We start from the raw sequence: 20,921 nt of genomic DNA, 5'->3' as shown, positions 1-20,921 counted from the left end.
ACCCCAACGATAGTCAAGTATTTTTCTCACCTCCACTCTCGATCAACACGTCAAACAGGTCGTCCATGTGCTGACTGGTTGCAGTGGGCACCTGCATAGACAATAAAGACCAGTCAATACCTGCCTCAACGCCTAACAGACCTAGAAGGTCAGTCCAGTGTGTTGTAGTAGGGTGTTATAAAAGCTCTATTACCTGTGCAGCAGTCTGCATTCTGCGCGTCTGTTTAACAGCCTCTTCGTAGCGTGGCGGGTCCTTACTCTTGGGGATGTGGTTTGAGAAGTTGGGCTGGCAGGCAGAAGGGGACTGATGGACAGACAAAACAATGAGATCTAATCCCTATAAGCTCTAAACAACCTATGCGGTTCACATATTCAACACAACTAAATGAATACATGTGGATATAATGCAGCATTTAAACAATACCTTGTTTGTTGAACCATTGGGGACTGCTTGGTTGGACGAGGCCCTGGCAGGGGACCTGCTCCCTGGGGAGGTGCTTAGGAAACACTGGTGGATCTCTGTCTGACCTGGGCCTGCTCTGAACTGGAACCCAGACCCTGAGGTGGTGGTGGTGCACAGTGGGACTGTCGTCTGTAGAGGAATGATGAACGGTGGTTAACACCGTGGTACACACTCTCTCTGGGGCAGGTAAATACTGGTCAACTGTAGTAGTACACACTCTCCCTTAGAAGGCACACAGTGGTTAGACAGGGTACACACTCTCTCTGGGAGGAATAAAAAAGTGTTTATGTATTATTATGTGGTAGTACACAATCTCTAGGGACACAATAATAGGCATGGGGTATCAGTGCAGTGCAACACAAAGCAGTGTGCAGTTGCTGTTGCTAATTCTGGCTGGCTGTTGATTCGGCCCAGTGCAGCTCTGCAGACCTGGATTCAAATAGTATTTGACATCTTTCAATTAAGTAGTGTTTGCTTGAGCTTGCATTTGAGTGACAGATGGACGGAGTGTGCACTTTTGGGACTATTCAATTGGTTTATTTTTTGTCAGGCAGGCCCAGTCAAGCACAGCTTAAGTATTTGAAGGAAAACAAATTTGCACCCAGGTCTGGTCCTATAGAGACTAGAACAGACAGCGTAGTCTAGTGTGCTGTCTGCCTGGCCGTCAGTCAGCACCTGCTCCAGTAACCGGAGCTTAGACAGGCTCCGGCCCTCCTTTTGATGTGACTAGGAGAGGAATTCATCACCCTGGCCAGGCCTGCTATTACCTTGGCAACACACTAGATAAATCACCCAGAGAAGAGAATATTAAAGAAGTTGGAGAGGGAGACTCTCTGCTTTCAAAACACGGCTAATGCCCTAATAAATGTGATTAGGCCGGCCCATCACAATAGAATGTAACCAGCGATTTATAAAGTGTCTCTGGAAAGGGTGTTATCCCAGAAAAAAGGGCACAAAAACAGGATGTGCAATTTATTCAGTGGAATAATTCATCCACAGACAACAATTTATTTAGTTATGGTTTGGTGCAGCACACAGCCCTTGGAGAGTACTATAACACAATACACAGAGACACTACAATACAGGTGGGTAAAATGGTGTCTGCAGACAGTACCTTGGGGAATATCCCACTCTAAATATGGGATTGGAGTAAATTAAACCATAAATTCTCACCTGTGCCATGGGTTGGGTCTGGGTGGTGTGTTGTTGGTGGGGTGCTGAAGCCTCTATTTTCTGGATGAGGCCTGGAGCTGTAGTGCTAACTATGGTCTGCAGGACCGGCTCTCTGACCTGCAGCTTAATGCTGTTGTCCGGTAGCTGGATGGTGGCTGTGCTGGTGGGCAGGGAGACAGGCAGCGGGATCTGTGTTCCAGGCTGGCCAGACAGCGAGGTCTTAGGCTGGGGCTGTCTGAGGACATGAGGCTCCTGCTGGTGGCTGATGAAGAACTGAGGCAGAGGGGACGTCTGTACCTGGCCTGAGCTGTGCTCCTCCTGTTTCACCACTGCTAGTGGGCTATGTGTAGAGGCAGAGCAGTTTGAGGCAGCCCTGCCCTCTTCTTTGACCTGGGCCAGGGCCATGGGGGCTGGAGGGCTGGGCTGACCCCTCTTCTCCCCCTCTAGCTGCATCTTCAGCTCCTCCACCAGCCTCTGCTCCTGCTCCAGTTTCCTCATCAGCTCCTCGATCTGACGCTCCTTCTCGTGCAGTCGCTGGTCCTTCTCTGAGGTTCTGGTCTCCATTGGGCTGTCCTCCAGGCGGCCTTGGTGGGGAGACAACCCAGAATGAGTGGGCCGAGCTGGGGAAAGAGCTCCTGGCATCCCAGCCTCCTCCATGCCCAGGCTGGAGACCTCCGAGGCCACGGGGGACACAGGAGGTGTGGAGCTCATGCTCTCAGGCTGTGGGGCCCCTGTGTGGCCTGTCAGCTCCATGGCAGTGGCAGCCTGGCTGCTGGGGATCTCCTGATAAGGCTTCAGTCTCTCTATCAGGTCAGTCTTGGTGCCAGACACCGGAAGACCTCGCAGTTTCAGCTCCATCTTCAGCTCAGCTACCTACCGGCCAGGGATAATGAACAGTCATGAGTCATCATAACAAAAGACAAGCCCGCTCACTAAATCTCCATACAACATGTCACTGCCTAGGGGCTGTGCTCTGCCCTTTAATATATCTATCATATAGTGAAAATCTGTTTGTACGGAGCAGGAGTGAGCTTCACCTTCATTTCGTCCAGGTTGGCAGGTAGGACACCAGGCTTGCGGTTTGTCAGAGTCTGGTTAGACCGTGCTGGGGCAGCGCTGGGTAGAGAGACCACGATGGGACTGGACAGACTGCTGCCACTCAGAGACATGTTGGAGCAGCTGTTCTGACCCTCCATCGACCTGTAGGAACACAGACAACGGGAGGAGGGTTTAGTGTTCGGATGGGAGAAAGAGTTTCCTGTATGTCCCATCATTCGCAATCAACAGTCTCCGTCCGGGACAATGCACACAGGAATACTATATATCTAAGCCAAACAGAAGCTGTGCAGGAAACAGATGTGGCAGATTACATCACTATTATCCAGGTGTGGACTTATTCTGTTAGGGAGGATTGTTTGCTTGAATCACATTGTTCAAAGGAAACAATGTTTGCCTTCCAGGTGTAGTGATGATGTACTAACCTCCCTCAAAACAAAGCTGTCAAAACTGCAACTAGAATGTGAGGGCTAGCCACATTATTTGGCCTACAGTATGCAAGCTGCGGTAACACATAACATCCCAATGTCCTTTTTACAGCGGGACATACTTGAGTGGGGCAGGCAGGATGGTCTGGTAGTTATAGTGCTGCTGCTGCTGGCTCAGTATCTGCAGCTGGAGGAACTGCTGCTGCTGATGCAGGAGCCTGGCGTAGGCTGAGTCCATGGGGGCCTCGTTGGCCTCCTGTTTCTGGTCCGGGGGGATGTACTGGTGGTACTTTAGCTTCTTCACCCGCGGCTTGGGATCCTTATTCTTCTTACTGCGGCTCTTGTCATTGGGTGTCTTTGGTTGGCTTTGCTGCACAGGGGAAAAGAGGAACGGTTACAACCTACTGGATACTATCCGGGAGGAGCAGTGAAACGTTTTCACTGAAAACTTCAAAGGTTCATCTCACGGAGTGGATTGTGGACATGTTTAGTGTTCTAAAAGCCTGTTCTGACGGTTATGGATAACGTCTAAACATCTTGCCTGTATTGTGAGGCTTGTACATTAAATTGTGCAGTATCAAATGAATAGGTGGGACATTGTGATAACGCCCAGTCAGAAAGACAGGATGGGGAAATGGAATGTGGAAAGGGATGTGGGGTGACCCTTATTGTTCAGTAACTAAATTACAGGATACACATTAAATGGCTTGGCATTTGAGAGGTAGATGCAAGCCATAAAAATATCATAACACCAATTGAAGTTGGTTTATGCAAACACACAGCCCCGAATGTGTTCCTCCCTGTTCTTCAACACGGGAGGGGCAGAGCTCAGAAAATATTCATTTGCTTTGAGTATAAAGGATTGTGACAAATGCCCAAGTTATTGCTTTTACTCCCTTGCTTCCATCCTTTATGCCCTGAAGGCTAAGAGAAAGCCTGTCACTTAACCTTAATTGAAGACTGAGAGCGGCTGGCAGTTTAAGCCCATGGATTTGTGAAAAACTCCTCCAGGCCTTGTTGTGCTTTGAACCACATTTTGAATTGGCCGAACCATCACTTTCGACTGGTCTCTGCCTGCACTGACGGGCTCATTCACTGTGACCGAACACAGCCCCAGTGTTTGTCCTCCTCTGACTTCTTATCTCTGAATACAGTTCCAAAGGAAGCCGCATGAAAACCACAGCAGATCAGAGAGAGAGAGTCAAATATCAGAGGTGACTTTCATGTTTACGGGGTATGTAGGAAAAGCTTGTTCAGCTAACTGGGATCACCAAACAACCAAAACATCATCATTGCTGAAATAAATAGCTTTCTGTACCAAGAGACAGAAAAGTTTGGTTATAGCTTTAACGTGCTCAGATAAACGCTATAAACAAATGTTTGTTTAATATTTGCATTGAATGTACATCTTACATTGCATGATTTACCATACCTTTGCCACAATTCAAGTACTCTCCATCATGTGATATGACGTCACTTTCTTTCAAGTTTGTGGCTCACCTTTACTAACATGGGCCCTGGCTTTGGAGGGACAACAATGGCGATTGGCTGAGGCGTGGTCACCAGGCGATTGTTCTGATGCTCATTGGTGGAGACATGAGAGAAGTTGAAGAAGTCTGTTGTGGACTGGGAGGTAGGTGGGCAGTGCTAAGATAAAGAGACAGATAGAAACCACATGGCCCGTTCAGTAATGAGGGGAACAGAGGCCTGTAAATCCCCCTCCCACACTAAGCCACAAGGGCAGAGCTGGAAAAAGACTAACAAAAGATGGATGCCGTCTAACAGAAAAAAAACAGGAGGCAAATAATATTTTCTAGCAAGCAGAATTTGATATTCAACAGGCAGGTGCCCTGGGAGACTGTTATTTAGGCCCAAAATATAGAAACAAAATATTAACACTGTTAGTGATACCATAACAACACAATTTAAGATGGGTATTTCTAGGTGGTGAGGTATGGCGATGGGACCTACCTGCATGGTGATGGAGCTGGTCGGTGGGGAGGTGGAGAGGGCAATAGGGGCTTCTGTCACCCTGGGGGTCCTGGGGGAGGGTGAGGGAGCAGAGGAGCTCTGGGACTCCTGGCTGGCCGGCTGCTCTGGGGACAGGGCGTCGCCGCTGTCCTCGTCAAAGTTGTACACATCCAGTGTTTTCGTCTTGGGGAAGTCATTCTCCACCTCACCGTCTGCGGGATCTGCAACGTAACACGTGCAAAAAAACAGCTTATTAATTACAAGTAGACAAATGGAGAGAGGTTTGTACGAAGTTGTTTCTCATGGTAGTCACTGGAAATGTATCAGTGCTGTGTTAGTCGTAATAGGCACTTTCAGAAATCTACACTATACAAATATGCAGGGAGTGGGAGTTGAATGAGTTACTTCGCCCTTAGCCTGGAAATAATAATGTATAAAGTCAAGAGTGTTCTCTACCGGTGACGCCGTCCTTAACGAGGCTGGGTTCCACAGGCAGAATGTTCTTGACCACCAGCTCCATGGGGCCGGGTCGCTGGGCCAGCTTCTCATTGAGGTCATCAGCCAGCCTGGCTCTCTTCAGCATCATCTGAGTGGCCTGCAAAGAGGGCTCCACATGGGTCTCTGTGGGACAGACAGCAAGTCATCAGTAACTGCTAGTCTACCTAGAACTCACAACAGTACTGTTCTACTACTGTGCGTCTCACAGTGGAGACTGTTTAAGGTGGTATGTCCTCATACGTCAAAGACAATAAATCAGACAACTGATTGTAACATCTCAAGTTGTGAATATTTCATGTCCTATGGATTATATCCAATAGGGAGGGGTACAATTTCACAGGATCCTTCTCTTCCATCATCTCTCTTCTGAGAGCTAACTTGGCCAGCTAAACGTACATATACTTTATGTTGGTAGCTGAGTATGCTCCGTATCATCTGTATTCTCTACAGCCTATCATAAAGCATACAGTACATGGCAGTGAGGTTACCTTGCAGGATGTGCATGCGGACCAGCTCTGAACGTTCAGGTCTACTGCGAATTTTGTGCTTCAAGAAGTTCTCAGTCTGTAAGAAAACAACATAAAACTACATTTAATCGAGATGATATGGAATGGCATATGTATGTGATAATGTGTGTTTATCTCAATGAAGTATAATGAACACTAGTGCGAGTGAGATGAGTTTGTGAGGTCTTACCCTGGACCTCTGCAGGCTGCGGATCTGTTCGTGGAAGGCAGCAGGGCATTTCAGTGCTATGGGAGGGAAGATCAACATCATGTACAGTGAGCTCCAAAAGTATTGGGACAGTGACAATGCTTTGTTGTTTGGGCTCTGTATGAAATGATACAATGTGCAGACTGTCAGCTTTCATTTTTAGGGTATTTTCATCCATATCTGGTGAACCGTTCAGAAATTTCAGGAGTTTTTGTACATAGTCCCCCCCTTTTAGTAGACCAAAGGTATATTGGGACAAATTCACTCATGTGTATTAAAGTAGTCAAAATTGTTATTTGGTCCCATATTCATAGTACACAATGAATACATCAAGCTTGTGACTCTACAAACTTGTTGGATGCATTTTCTGTATGTTTTGGTTGTGTTTCAGATTATTTTGTGCCCAATTATTGTTAATCAGGGGCAGCAGGTAGCCAAGTGGTTAGAGTGTTGGGCCAGTAACCAAAAGGTTGCTAGATCGAATCCCCGAGCTGACAAGGTAAACATCTGTCGTTCTGCCCCTGAACAAGGCAGTTAACCCCCTGTTCCTAGGCCGTCGTTGTAAATAGGAATTTGTCCTTAACTGACTTGCCTAGTTAAATAAAAGGTATAAAAAATAAAATAATAGAACATGTTTCTAAACACTTCTATATTAATGTGGATGCTACCATTAGTACGGATAATCATGAATGAATAATGAGGAGTGAGAAAGTTACAGACGCACAAATATCATACCCCCAAGATATGCTAACCTGTCAACATTATACCTCTAACATTTTCACTCATTATTATTTATGATTCATTCAGGATTATCCGTAATCATGGTAGCATCAACATTAATGTAGAAGCATTTAGAAACATATTCTATTCTTATTTAGAATAAAAGTGACTCCAATGACACAATACATTATTTACCATGTATTTCTATTGGGCACAAAATAATCTGAAACACAACCAAAACAAACAGCAAATGCATCCAAAAAGTTTGTAGAGTCACAAGCTTGCTGCAATCAGTAATATGGGAGAAAATACTAAACTTTTGACTAATTTAATACACATAAGTGAATTTGTCCCAATACTTTTGGTCCCTTAGAACAGGGGATTATGTACAAAAAGTGCTGTCATTTCTAAATGGTTCACCCGACAGAGATGAAAAAAACGTCATATGAAAGCTGACCGTCTGCACCTTATCCTCATAGTCATTGTATCATTTCAAATCCAAAGTGCTGGAGTACAGAACCACAACAACAATAAAATGTGTCACTGTCCCATTACGTTTGGAGCTCAGTGTAACTACCCATAACTTCTAATGGGTAAAAAGTAAACTCGTCCTCTTGAAAGTTCATATTTGAGACATGATGTAGTTGAACTTGATGACAAGCTGACGACAACAAGGGAGAGACAATAATGTGTGTTATTCCTTTGGAAGAGAGGATGACTTTGCTACTACACAATAGCTGACGGGAGTAGGACAGGATGTCTCTGAATGCTCCACTCATCCAACTAGTGAGACAGTCAGGCCGAGACTTTGATCTCATCAGACACACTTATCCTGCTGTTGGCACGGCACCGCTACACCCATTAGTCACCTCTAGCTAACACAATCCCTGTTTGCTCTCTACACACACACACTGAGGTCTGAACACACACTGACCAGTGGTTCTTCTTAGTCAGAGGGAGTGCGTCAAACTCAGAGGAGCAGAGCTAAGCATTCCTAAGCGTCACCCAAGCCCTGGCCAGCATACCTATTGTAAGTCCTCTGTGTAGGAGAACCAGAGCGATTCACCCAGTGTCGCTGGCTGGGAGGTTCCTGTGTTACCTGTGCTAGGGCCGCAGTGGGGGTTACTGACCTCCTGCGCAGGCCCTGTCGCTGACTCATACAACTCTGTTTGTGGAGCCTAATAAGAGGAGCTTAGAGTCCACATGGAGGAGGCCTCTTAGGGCTGGACAAGACAAAGACAGAGCACACTCCCAGCACTGAGAGGTCTCTGGTCTGGGGCTCCTGCAGCTCTAGCCTCAAATCACTTAGCTGCACCACTGTTCTCTCTCTCTCTCTGTGTCTGTCTGCTGTTTGATTTCTTATCAGTCTGTCTGCTCTAGTCTGCAACCCACTGGCTCCCAGAGAGACTGATCCAGTAAGGGCAGCAAGAGGAAGGATTCTGCACCTCTTTGCTGACTTTGAGAGCCGGGTGTGGAAGTTTTCAGTATGCCTTTTGGTTTCTGGTATGCCACTGGCCACAGATGTATGCCTCACTGTGGCTTAAGACCCTGGGCCATTCAGAGTATTTATTTATTCTACAAACATCATGACGAGGTTGTGGTGGAGGGTGGTCGAGACATCAGTGGTGGCAGAATTCCACTCCTGTATGGTTGTCATAATAGTAGCAAATCAGACAGCACTTAGTTCAATCTATGGTATTAATTTAGGTAATAATTGTATGATATTTTCTGAGAGCTTTCTGGAACCAAGACCCACTTTAATGACTGTGGTGTGGGTGCAGTTATACTTGTTCTACATGCCAGACCAATAACCTTAACTCTGGTAGAGGTGAGTTACAGTATATTAAATCCTTGGTGGTTTGAGAGTGGCGGTGCCCAATGCTCAGTGGTTATACTCACGTGGCATGATGCCCTGCTCCACTAGCTGCTCACGGGTGCGTCTCTGCTGCAGGCGGCGCTGGAGGACTGTGGGAGAGAAGCAGAGATGGGCATAGGTTGACCTCTAATCTAACTAGCCTGGTAGGAGTTAGGAGTTAGCAAGACAGCCTAATTCGACTCACATAAATGGACAACTTTTACATTTTAGCAACTTACTACTTTTTAACTACTTAGCTAGCATGTTAGCTAACCCTAACCACTAACCCTAACTCCTAACCTTAATCCCTAGCCTAGCTAACATTAGCCACCTAGCTAACTTTAGCCACAACAAATTGGAATTCCTTATAAAGAACATTGTGTACTGGACACGATTCTTTATGAAGAAGAAAACTGTGTCATGGACCCGAAAAAAATTGACGAGTCACCAATTTGTGTTGACACGCCACGTCACAGCACAGCCAGAACAAAACAGGAAGCCCTGTCTGTTCCTCCACCTAAGACATCCTATAGAGACAGCCTACATACTTTCTCCATGGTTAACCTAGACAACTAGCAATAACACTCTTCTTGACACTGAGTTTACTTTTGAGCGATGACATGGGCTTTACAAGCTCTCTTCAAATAAAGTGAAGACAAGGACATACTGAGGACGGACTGGAATGCAAATGCAGAGGTAACTTTACATAGATGTTCAACTTGAAATACAAACATAGATAGACACGGGCATGGGATGAGTCTTTCTCAAGTACCACTGTAGAAATAACAAACCCTGAAGACCAATTACAGGGCAATGTTCCTTTGTCCGAGTCACCTCCGAGTTGGAGATGATGTCCTCCCAGGACTGAGTGAACACGGTCTCTTTTACAAGTGCTGCCCCATAAAAAGTGAGATGTGTCGTCTTGTTTTGGAGCGGTAAGCACTGATCCATGAAGTCCTTGCAACATAAAAAGACAAGAAGGACTCTTATGCAGGAGGCTCCAAATCCTTGGACGGCACCCAATGTTATTTTTCCATCATAATAAACTGCAGTGCGGGCCCAGTTTACACATGTATAAACAGGCGAGTGTGGACGTGTTATTTCAGTGGAATAACAGTGATCCTCAGCAAAAATATTTGAAGAGGAAGGTGACGGTTGATGGTGACGAACGACGCGGCGCTGTGAAGAACGTTGGGGCCCTTATCGTCACCAAGGCACTGTGTTCATAGTGAGGTCGGACTGCTGCTGGAGTAGACTGCTCATTGGCTATGGCCAGATGGTCAATGCACAGTCAAACACACACATACACACTAAACACTACATACTACACACACACCCAGGCCGGCTCTGCTCTAGTCCCCTGGGACAGTCACTGTGTCTTACCAGGCCAACGTGACTCACTCCAGCTAAAATAAACTGGGCAGCTGTGAGAAGAAGGCCTGGGAACCATGGAGTCTGGAGGTGGCATGGGGGTGGGGGCCGGGACTGGACTGGAACCCAAAGCATTGTACAGAGTGGGGGGGACCCGCTCCCACTGGTGGACAGAGGAGCACAGAGAGTCCCAGGGAGCCAAGGCAGGGGAGCAACTGAGTCCATTCTCAGAGCCCCCCATAACTTTAACAAGCCCCCTGCGCCTCCAGGGCTCAGAACACTGTGTTCCTGCTCCCTATCCATGGTTCCCATTACACGTTCACACCAGGGTCAGGTTAGCGTTTTTTGTCATGAATCTTGTTCTGGAGGAAGTTCTACAGTGGCCACTAGCTGGAACAGCCACAAAGACATCAAATCAGATTTTGACCCTAACTTTAACCACACTGCTAAACCTAATGCCTAACCCTAACTTTAAATTAACACCAAAAAGCTTGTGTTTGTTTCCATTCATTTTTACAAAATTGTGACTTTGCAGCTGGCCTATCTAAGGGGGAAATCGCTCAGTGCTGCTTCCAGGACAAGATTCATGACAATACACGTCAACCTGCACACCAGCGGGGCAGCGACACAGAAAGATCATTCTGGAAGATAGGAGAGAATTACCATTGGTTGGTTTCAATATTCATGTTACCCACTTTAACTCGACTGGAAAAGAATGCTAAAGGATAATTGACGATTTTTGAGAACAATACTGCCATTTCAAATTGTTATTCTTGACATCAACGTGGCAGTACAGCCCATGCCTGAGGTGCTCCTTACATTTGTTTGGCTGATGTCAATAGTGCTGTTCTCAGTGAACCCTGTGTGATGCAAGTCGGCTGTACTCCCCTGTTCTCCAGCACAACATAAACAGAGGTACTTCACAAACCTCAGAGTGTACATAGGCTTTACTAAAATCCCTGTCTCCTGATTCTATGTTCGTCTCAACAAAACTCATCTCTGGACAAAGTCTACCATTAGATCTCTTGGCCTGACTTTTTCCTAGAAACACTCTGCGTAAATATAAAAGAGAATCTGTTTTGTTATGGCTACACTGTTATAGAGACAGTCGGACACTGACATAAGCTATGTTGACATTACTACGGGAAATATACAGTATTCTCCTTGCAGCTCAGCTGTGCTCCGTGCTCTTGCAAATGCTCATTCACTTGATGAGGCAGTTTGATGTTCTCTCGAAGATCGATGAGGAATAAAACATTGGCAATAAATTCAAACCAGATCCATCCAACTCATCCAAGCATGATTCTACACCCATGACCCGAGGCGACACAATACCTTTTAAATATGACTTACATTGAAGCCAGGTAATAGAGTCATATCACCTTTTCTTTACACACCAAGTTGTTCTTTGAAACACCTAATACTATCAGGAGCAGATCACAAACAGAATGTGGAGCTACAGCATTTCCAGGTTTAGCATTTCACTGGGGGCTATTCCCCCCAGACAACATACTGTACAGCAGAATGCTATCGTTCAGGAAAAGGTACTAACTAAGTGGTGACATGCTTAGCTGATAGCCTGAGGGTAACACTGAGCTTTGCAGTTATTTGTCATCATAAGAAGTGAACACAGAGTCCTGGGTTTAAAGATCCTAATAATATGATACGCTATATAAACCCACCTCCCTAGTCCCCTCCCTCATTCTGGCCTCATCTCCTCCCTCATTTTGACTTTGTTTGTTTCTAATAGAAAACAACAACTCTTTACACTATTGTGGTGCTGTTAATCCAGTCTCAAACTGATGCTGGACATCAGTTAATAGCTATTCATTCTGTAATGCCCTATCATTTCCTGGTGGGGCTCTCTGTCTCTGTCCTAGCCCAGCGTCAAGGTGTTATCATCAATTAATCAGTACAGATTACTCTGACATCACTGCCGTGGGTCAAGTTGATCAAGGCCTATAAGTAGCTGTATATTTCATTCAAGGTAATCACGTTGACTGAAAAGCAGACCTAAACCCATAAAGCCATACACATTTCACTGTAACTCCATTATTTTACTGAGAACTTTAACAACTATTTGCCTTCTAGTGAGAATGTACTGTAGTTAAAAAGTCATAAAACACACAACATTTTTGGAGACAACCGTAGAGGAAACCAAAATGGAAACTGATTTATGTTGATACTGGGCTTCATGCCAACAACGTAGTGATGCTACCTAGCAGAGAGAGGAAGAAAGATTGAAAAGGTAAGTGATAGAAATAAAGAGTGAAAGAAGGAGGAGGGAGAAAAGGAAAGGCAGAGAGAGACCGGGGCACCTGATTTAAATTTACCCCTGCAGACGGCGGGGGTCTCCACGTCGAGGCACGCCATAGAGGAGGAGAGAGCCGGGTCGCTTAGCGGCCGGGTCTGGAGTCCCATGGAGTGATCAGGGCAGTGAGGAACGAGGACCAGCATGAGGGTTTAGTAATGAGGGAAAACACCCAGCTAGGAGTGTATGGTAAGAGAACTGCTTCTCACAGTCTGATACGTACAGTCCCTCCCTCTCTCTCTCTCCAGTCTCTCCAATCTCTCTCTGCCTGTCTTTGTGTTGATCTCAGTGGGAGCGAGTGTGCGCTCACTCATGCTCTGGCTGGGCTCAGCCAGTAAGAGTCAGGAGGAGGAGGGAACACAAACAGACGAGCCACTGTTAACCCCTGCTGGGTCACTCTGCTCAGCTCTCAGTGCTCTGCTCTTTCAACACTAGCCTCATTAGAACTAAATACAATAAGTCAAGCAACTTTAATTATCAAAACAACAGAGAACAATACAACCTTTTGACCAAACCAACTGCTGTCCTAAAAGTCTATAAAAGTAAGTCATACTTTCAACCAAATCATATAGTATGCTAACTACATGCATGTATTGAAATGTAATTTTAACTTCTAAAGTGTCTCACTGAACTGAAGGACTTCTTGTGTCTTTCTTGTCCCAAAAAACATTGAGTATTTGTGACTTTTGAGTGAGAGGATGAAAAGCTCCATGAGAAAACGAGCCGGGAGTTGTTTTTTTCATACCATGTTGTGTCACTGGATAAGAATGACAAAAACATGCTGAGGCCCCTGGGACATCGATGTTTATCTTTGTCACTTTTCCCAGTTGTAAAAGTGTATTTCTGACATTTAGATTTTTTTTGTTATTGCTATCATTTCAATTTCATTATTTCGACTACATCACTACACTCAAAGCACAAGCACATGACATTAATACAATCTTATCTATTTTTTTCATTTGTGTAGACCCGACCGTAGCTGTTGCTGACTAATATTGATATAAGGGAAAAGTATCAATATTTTCTTTTGGATTTCAAACAAAATAGACTAAATGTAAACATTAGAAATAGGGTGTGGTTGCATTCAACCCTGTCTCCTTCACAATGTTGTCTAGGAGAACATATATCAATCTGGTCTCTGTGTCCGAGAACAAATAACAGCAAAGATAAATATCACCCACCCAGAGGAGACTTCTAAAGGGACAACAGGGAAGAGAGAACACCGAAGAGTGATAACAGATGAATAGGTGGTCATTTCCAGCCGGTTAGCATTCACATACAGGAAGTATGAGTCATACGCTTGAAGTCCAGATCTGTGTGTCCCTCCCTACTCCCTAACACTGCAGGTTAAAGGGCAAAGGGCAGCCAACATGAACTGGCATGCTGCTTCTATTTCCATTCCAATCCATTTCGCCCTGGTATATTTCATCCATGTCAATGTTCAAGGACGACTTGGGAACACCCCTTAACGTGTTAACCATACAATACTATAAAATGACACAACTGCAAGCTGAATGTCTAGATAAACAGCTGTAGTCATATTATGACACTAACAAAGATACAGACCCGAAAGGAAAATGACTGGCCGGCATCATGTGTTCAAATGGATTAGGAATGCTTCTTAAATGAAAGCAAGCTCCTTTATAGAGCCGGTCCTGATCCTGATTCCATCCCCTGTTGTGCAGGTGAATCCACTACAGGGGTCTTCCTCTTAGGAAGAAAGACAGGATGCAGTCTGTGCTCTAGACGCCCCAGATGCTCCCAGCTCCTGCTGGGGCCCAGGGAGGGAGAAAGAGCCCTGGCGGGGAGGGATTCATGAAGCTCAGACCTGGCCTGCGATGGGATCAAAGTGTCTGCAGCCCAGAGCAAGAACAAAGTGGCAATCAATACAGAGAGTGGCACAAGATGGAGTACCAAGCAGAGACACTGGCCAATGAGAGCTCCCCACTAAAGGTGTGTGTTGATGTTACAATGTCAAGGGCCTCCACAAGCGCATACTGTATGGAGTAAACACTTCAGTCACGGATAGTATGTCGTCCAATGTGCATCGCTATCAATACAAAAATGTTGTGTCCCGTGTATCACGTGGGCTGCATTGGAAATGATTCGTCAGACATTAACCAGAAGAGAAAACAAACAGCGAACTTCCTCTATTATCCTGGTGATAAAAGACATCATAGTCTGAGTCTTAATTCTGAGGGAGGGGCTTGTGAGGGGAGGGTAGTAAGGGTCAGTACACAAGATTAAACTTGGCCAGAGGTCAAACAAATCAAAAATCTCCACTACATCATCAACAAGCCGTAGAGTGCAACACATTTGAGTTTTTCCAGTGTCTGTCTCCTGGGCAGTAAGGTTGGGGTGACCAGTGGTCTCCACTCCATACCCTCCATCCCTGACTGTGCCCTCTCTAGGGACTGGGAAAATGTCAGGGTACCACTCAGGGTGGGTGAGTGCCAGCCTGCCCACCAGACACTGCCCCAGTGCTACCCCTCACTCTGGTTCACATGCCAGGGCAATATTTCCAGACTGGGGTTCTGGCTGTGGTTGTGAGAACCAGAGGGTTAGGAGAGTGAGATAACAGAGGAGATCTCAAGATACTGAAGGTCCACATTTTAGAGAAAAATGCACTGGGAAATATTCGCAAGGAATTCATCATTAGTTAAAAGTTAAACGAGAGGCTCAACCCGTTCATTGACTTTGTTGAAGTCTGTTCATCCGAATCTGCATCTAATTTATCATATTTAACTCATTAATAACGCCCACCTAAAAAGCTGATTTTCTGAGAGCAACCAACAAACAAAACACTTAGTGGCCCAAGGAGAGGACTGACTTTGGGACTTGATGTCAGGAACCGTTCAAACTGTGATTATGTGTTGGCTTCCAGATGCAATTCCAGTCTAATTCCCCACTTCTCTCCACAAACAAATCTCTCTGGAGTGGAGAGGAGTTTGTTTTCTCACTGTCAGGGTAGGCTCGCTCTCTGATGGATGACGTAGAAACCACAGTCTCTGGGTTCATTTCAATCAGATTTCCTTGATTTTTCAGAGCCTCAGAGCTTCAATGCATTTTGAGGAGGCAAGGAATCAAGTACAATTGATTCACCCTGTGTTTTCACCACTTATCCTCCTGATACTAGGTATGCAATTACAAAATTAAAATTAGGTATGCAAAGTGTTAATTACTAACTTTAGAAGCCTTTTTAAACCTCAAATACACTATTCAATTAGCAGCCAAGTTTGCATTTATAGGCTAGACCATAGAGTGCCATTTCAGATGCATGCCCTAGGTCAGGGCTGCCCAACCCTCTTCCTGGAGATCTACCGTCATGTGGGTTTTCAGTCCAACCCTAATTTAACACACCCGATTCTACTAATTAGCTGCTCAACAAGACCTTAACTAGCTGAATCGGATGAGCTAAATTAGGGTTGGACTGAAAACCTACGGGACAGTAGATTTCCAGGAAGAGGGTTGGGTAGCCCTGCCCTAGGTGATTGACCTATGTGACTGAATGGTCTACTACTCACCATTCTTACGCTCTTTGAGAGGCGGCAGGCTGGGACTGGGCTGCATAGTCAGATCCTCCAGCTCGTGGGTCTCTGCCTCGCTCCGGAGGCTGGGCACCAGCAGCGCCAGCTGCAGGCTGAAGTCCCCCTCCACTCTCAGACTCCCCTGGGGTTCCATGCTGCAGCCTCAGCACTCCTCAGGAGGAGGAGCTAGGCCGGGTCTCCTGGAAACCAGCAGGGCAGATAGAGCTGCTGTTGTCAGTTGTTGCTGGGGAGATGGGAACATTGTGTCATTTTACAGCAGGAGTTATTAACCATGTGACAAACTTGGCTGCCAATTGAATCATTTCATTTACTTCTAACAGTTGTACTTCTAACAGTTGATTGCATGGAGATCACGATGGAACTCAAGCAGAAGGGAGCTTGACAATGAAGTTAAAGATTCATGTTCCCTGTTAACATTTAATCAGAAGCTGGTCAATAAGAGTCACGCTAACAGCCAAATTACTTATTTTAACAGATGAATGTACCAGATGTAAAAGGTCTTAGAATATTGTACGGTTCTAATGAGTAATATATTTCCCAAGTTTTGTATAGCATTGGATTCCACTTCCCTTTTGGTCTTACTACCAACACTTCATCAACCCATATTCTGGATGTACTATTTACTATAGAAAAGGTAATGTCCACAAGACACATCTCAGCTTTACTGTCAGGCCAAGAACTGATCACCCCCATCTGATGCAGCCTAAGATTCCAATCTGTCCAAAGCAAGATTGGGTTTGATTGAAGTTAGAGGAAGCCTGTGATCTCTGGTGAACCGCAGCCTTTCTCATTCCTCTGAGAACAGAGAGTAAATCTGCTGCTCATCAACAGACAGCTTTCTATCAATAGTGCAGACATTAGCACCTGCCAGAGAAACTCCCTCAGGGATGCTTTTAAAAAAAAAATCCTTTATTTAACCAGGCAAGTCAGTTAAGAACAAATTCTTATTTACAATGACTGCCTACCAGGGAACAGTGGTTTAACTGCCTTGTTCAGGGTCAGAATGACAGATTTTTAACTTGTCAGCTCGGGGATTCAATCTAGCAACCTTTCGGTTACTGGCCCAATGCTCTAACCACTAGGCTACCTGCCGCCCCAATGCTGTCAGAATATTGACGAGACAAACCTTGCCTGCAGTGCAGCTAAATCCTGACTTCTCCTCTTTCCCAGCGTTACCTTACCAAAATGTTATACCACCGTGTACCACCCACCTTATCCCTCTGACTACTTTCAAACGGCACATCACCTTGATCTTAGCTATTCATCCTCTCCTCCTGCAACCGACAACCTTCATCTACCCTGCTAACTTCACTTTTCACTAGAACAGCTGCTATAGCTTCTGTCCCTGGCTCATTTTGACTATCACATCATTAGCATTTCTACAGGACCTTCTTACATCCCAGCTCCAGCCAAGGGACAGATGGACGTAAAACCATATGTTCTACACAAGTCTTTCTGTGGCTCTTATCCCAGAGTAAGAGTGTGATAAGGAGTGTGTAGACAGCATTGTAGAGTTTAGGCTGGGCACAAGGCGTGTGGAGCCAGACGTTCAGATCTAAATATGCTATGTAGAACAAACATTCCTCTCGTATGTGTTGAATAAGGAATAACGTCGGCTCTATGCACGGAATTTCTATCCGTAACGTTGGAGAACGTTTTACAACTGAACGTGGCCCTGTTCCATGTCTGCCAGTGACAGATGCTGAATGTGCAACGTGAGGCAGACTGTGATGCAGATCCAGGCTGCTTAGAAATGGAACCATCATTGGTCTGTTTCAGGAGAACAACCTACAGAGGGGATTCAGGTGTACACAACGTTACCCTTCAAGTGCCAGAGAGTAATATAAAATGGCCTTACCCTATAGCTGCTACAGTGTCTGGCTTCTGAAACCTGTCGTCCAAAAGCAGAAACACAAGACGTCTGAGCTGCAGGGCACCTTCCATCTCTAAAACAAACTCCAGCTGTGTTAAAACTGAGACGGATCTTTGTTGTTTGTTCTTCTTCGTGCATTCCGGTTTCAGTGCTGAAGATAGTCTTGGTAGACTCCCACTGGGAGCTGGCAGACCGGGAGAGGAATGAGACGTGGCTACGGACAATGACAGCATTCTGGGCCCAGTCCTCCCATCTCAGCGTGCACTCAGCACAGCTCCTCATGAGTAAGCAAAGCAACTGTTTAGCACATCTCAGCATTAGCCTGGGTCATTATGGTTCTTCTCTTGAATTCACACCACTAGTACAGAATGTATTTTTTTGAATGTCAGAACATGTGGTTTTAAGGGTAGAGAGTGCAAGCGATGAAAGAATGTGAATATTTGTGTCAGCTTGACGTGTAAACTGATGCTTGGAGATACATATCGAAGTAAGTGTGCTTTTTTTTATTTTGATGAGGGGGGAAATATATATTTAAAAAATCCTAATAATTTAAGTGATATACTGTATGGGATGTCAAAACCAGTTATTTCTAGCACCTTGCACCAGACAGATGTGCCACTTCCCCTATCACCCATTTGACTGTCCTATGTCAGACAGTGATGTCATAAAACATATCAGAAACACTTTCCTCATATAATAGTCAATTCCATCGCAGCGTACGCAAAGACTACAGTTTGCTGATTGATTTATGCAACACAATGGGTTAAATCACAGAGATAACAAAATGATGAAATGATGTGCCATGGAGCCAAACATATCATCCTTCCATCCCCTCCGTCCCAACCCAGAATCTACTCTCTCTCCCTCTCTATAATGTGCTCCAGCCTCCCAGAGGATGGAGTGGCACCAGTCCCATTTCTCCCGTCTGTCTCCAGGGTGTTACGCTGGGTAAAAAGAGAACCAGCTGTGTTGCAGGATGACTCTGGATAAAGACACAGTCCAAAATGGAAATATTGTTATTTATCTACAACACACATTTAAATCTCCATAGTCCTTTGGTATGAGTAGCAGTGCCAGAAAACGTCAGAATAGAAGACGGACAAAGATAGTTTTACACAATGAGGTCTGTGCTCTCTACCACACGAGGCACATTATTGAGATGGGCGAAAAAAATGAGAAAGCAGCTACTTAACTCAGTTGATATACGGTACAACTAGGAGAGGGTTTGTTTGCAGCTAGGAGAGGGTTTGTTTGCAGCTAGGAGAGGGTTTGTTTGCAGCTAGGAGAGGGTTTGTTTGCAGCTAGGAGAGGGTTGGTTTGCAGCTAGGAGAGGGTTTTTTTTCAGCTAGGAGAGGGTTTGTTTGCAGCTAGGAGAGGGTTTGTTTGCAGCTAGGAGAGGGTTTGTTTGCAGCTAGGAGAGGGTTTGTTTGCAGCTAGGAGAGGGTTTGTTTGCAGCTAGGAGAGAGTTTGTTTGCAGCTAGGAGAAGGTTTGTTTTCAGCTAGGAGAGGGTTTGTTTTCAGCTAGGAGAGGGTTTGTTTGCAGCTAGGAGAGGGTTTGTTTGCAGTTAGGAGAGGGTTTGTTTGCAGCTAGGAGAGGGTTTGTTTGCAGCTAGGAGAGGGTTTGTTTGCAGTTAGGAGAGGGTTTGTTTGCAGCTAGGAGAGGGTTTGTTTGCAGCTAGGAGAGGGTTTGTTTGCAGCTAGGAGAGGGTTTGTTTGCAGCTAGGAGAGGGTTTGTTTGCAGCTAGGAGAGGGTTTGTTTGCAGCTAGGAGAGAGTTTGTTTGCAGCTAGGAGAAGGTTTGTTTTCAGCTAGGAGAGGGTTTGTTTGCAGCTAGGAGAGGGTTTGTTTGCAGCTAGGAGAGGGTTTGTTTGCAGTTAGGAGAGGGTTTGTTTGCAGCTAGGAGAGGGTTTGTTTGCAGCTAGGAGAGGGTTTGTTTGCAGTTAGGAGAGGGTTTGTTTGCAGCTAGGAGAGGGTTTGTTTGCAGCTAGGAGAGGGTTTGTTTGCAGCTAGGAGAGGGTTTGTTTGCAGCTAGGAGAGGGTTTGTTTGCAGCTAGGATAGGGTTTGTTTGCAGCTAGGAGAGAGTTTGTTTGCAGCTAGGAGAAGGTTTGTTTTCAGCTAGGAGAGGGTTTGTTTGCAGCTAGGAGAAGGTTTGTTTTCAGCTAGGAGAGGGTTTGTTTTCAGCTAGGAGAGGGTTTGTTTGCAGCTAGGAGAGGGTTTAACTCAGTTGATATACGGTACAACTAGGAGAGGGTTTGTTTGCAGCTAGGAGAGGGTTGGTTTGCAGCTAGGAGAGGGTTTGTTTGCAGCTAGGAGAGGGTTTGTTTGCAGCTAGGAGAGGGTTTGTTTGCAGCTAGGAGAGGGTTTTTTTGCAGCTAGGAGAGGGTTTGTTTGCAGCTAGGAGAGGGTTTGTTTTCAGCTAGGAGAGGGTTTGTTTGCAGCTAGGAGAGGGTTTTTTTGCAGCTAGGAGAGGGTTTGTTTGCAGCTAGCTAGGAGATGGTTTGTTTGCAGCTAGGAGAGGGTTTGTTTGCAGCTAGGAGAAGGTTTGTTTTCAGCTAGGAGAGGGTTTGTTTGCAGCTAGGAGAGGGTTTGTTTGCAGCTAGGAGAGGGTTTGTTTGCAGTTAGGAGAGGGTTTGTTTGCAGCTAGGAGAGGGTTTGTTTGCAGCTAGGAGAGGGTTTGTTTGCAGTTAGGAGAGGGTTTGTTTGCAGCTAGGAGAGGGTTTGTTTGCAGCTAGGAGAGGGTTTGTTTGCAGCTAGGAGAGGGTTTGTTTGCAGCTAGGAGAGGGTTTGTTTGCAGCTAGGATAGGGTTTGTTTGCAGCTAGGAGAGAGTTTGTTTGCAGCTAGGAGAAGGTTTGTTTTCAGCTAGGAGAGGGTTTGTTTGCAGCTAGGAGAAGGTTTGTTTTCAGCTAGGAGAGGGTTTGTTTTCAGCTAGGAGAGGGTTT

The 20,921-nt window shown here is 45.5% G+C and overlaps 1 protein-coding gene across 6 annotated transcripts in view; it reads right to left on the bottom strand.

Moving 5' to 3' along the window:
- LOC110485173 (myocardin-related transcription factor B) overlaps positions 1-20,921 on the bottom strand; it is a 47,620-nt gene that overhangs the window by 4,475 nt on the left and 22,224 nt on the right. For 2 of the 6 annotated variants that reach the window (XM_036941046.2, XM_036941048.2), the window contains 13 exons: positions 16,085-16,331; positions 8,923-8,988; positions 6,286-6,341; positions 6,078-6,153; positions 5,548-5,712; positions 5,092-5,312; positions 4,621-4,767; positions 3,243-3,490; positions 2,674-2,836; positions 1,637-2,509; positions 425-592; positions 194-304; positions 31-91 (listed from right to left, as the gene is read on the bottom strand). In XM_036941046.2, the coding sequence (XP_036796941.2) occupies positions 31-91; positions 194-304; positions 425-592; positions 1,637-2,509; positions 2,674-2,836; positions 3,243-3,490; positions 4,621-4,767; positions 5,092-5,312; positions 5,548-5,712; positions 6,078-6,153; positions 6,286-6,341; positions 8,923-8,988; positions 16,085-16,241 (2,512 nt within the window). In that variant the 5' untranslated portion in view covers positions 16,242-16,331. Of the gene's footprint in view, positions 1-30; positions 92-193; positions 305-424; positions 593-1,636; positions 2,510-2,673; positions 2,837-3,242; positions 3,491-4,620; positions 4,768-5,091; positions 5,313-5,547; positions 5,713-6,077; positions 6,154-6,285; positions 6,342-8,922; positions 8,989-12,567; positions 14,491-16,084; positions 19,305-20,921 lie in introns of those variants that run through there. The other 4 variants (XM_036941049.2, XM_036941047.2, XM_036941050.2 and 1 more) reach the window with 4 other exon arrangements.

This window comes from Oncorhynchus mykiss, chromosome 13 (genome assembly GCF_057628025.1).
Source record: "Oncorhynchus mykiss isolate SJ-2025 chromosome 13, ASM5762802v1, whole genome shotgun sequence".
Classification (NCBI taxonomy): Eukaryota; Metazoa; Chordata; class Actinopteri; order Salmoniformes; family Salmonidae; genus Oncorhynchus; species Oncorhynchus mykiss.
The sequence above is the reverse complement of the archived record's forward strand: the minus strand, read 5'-3'. Positions and strand labels throughout refer to the sequence as shown.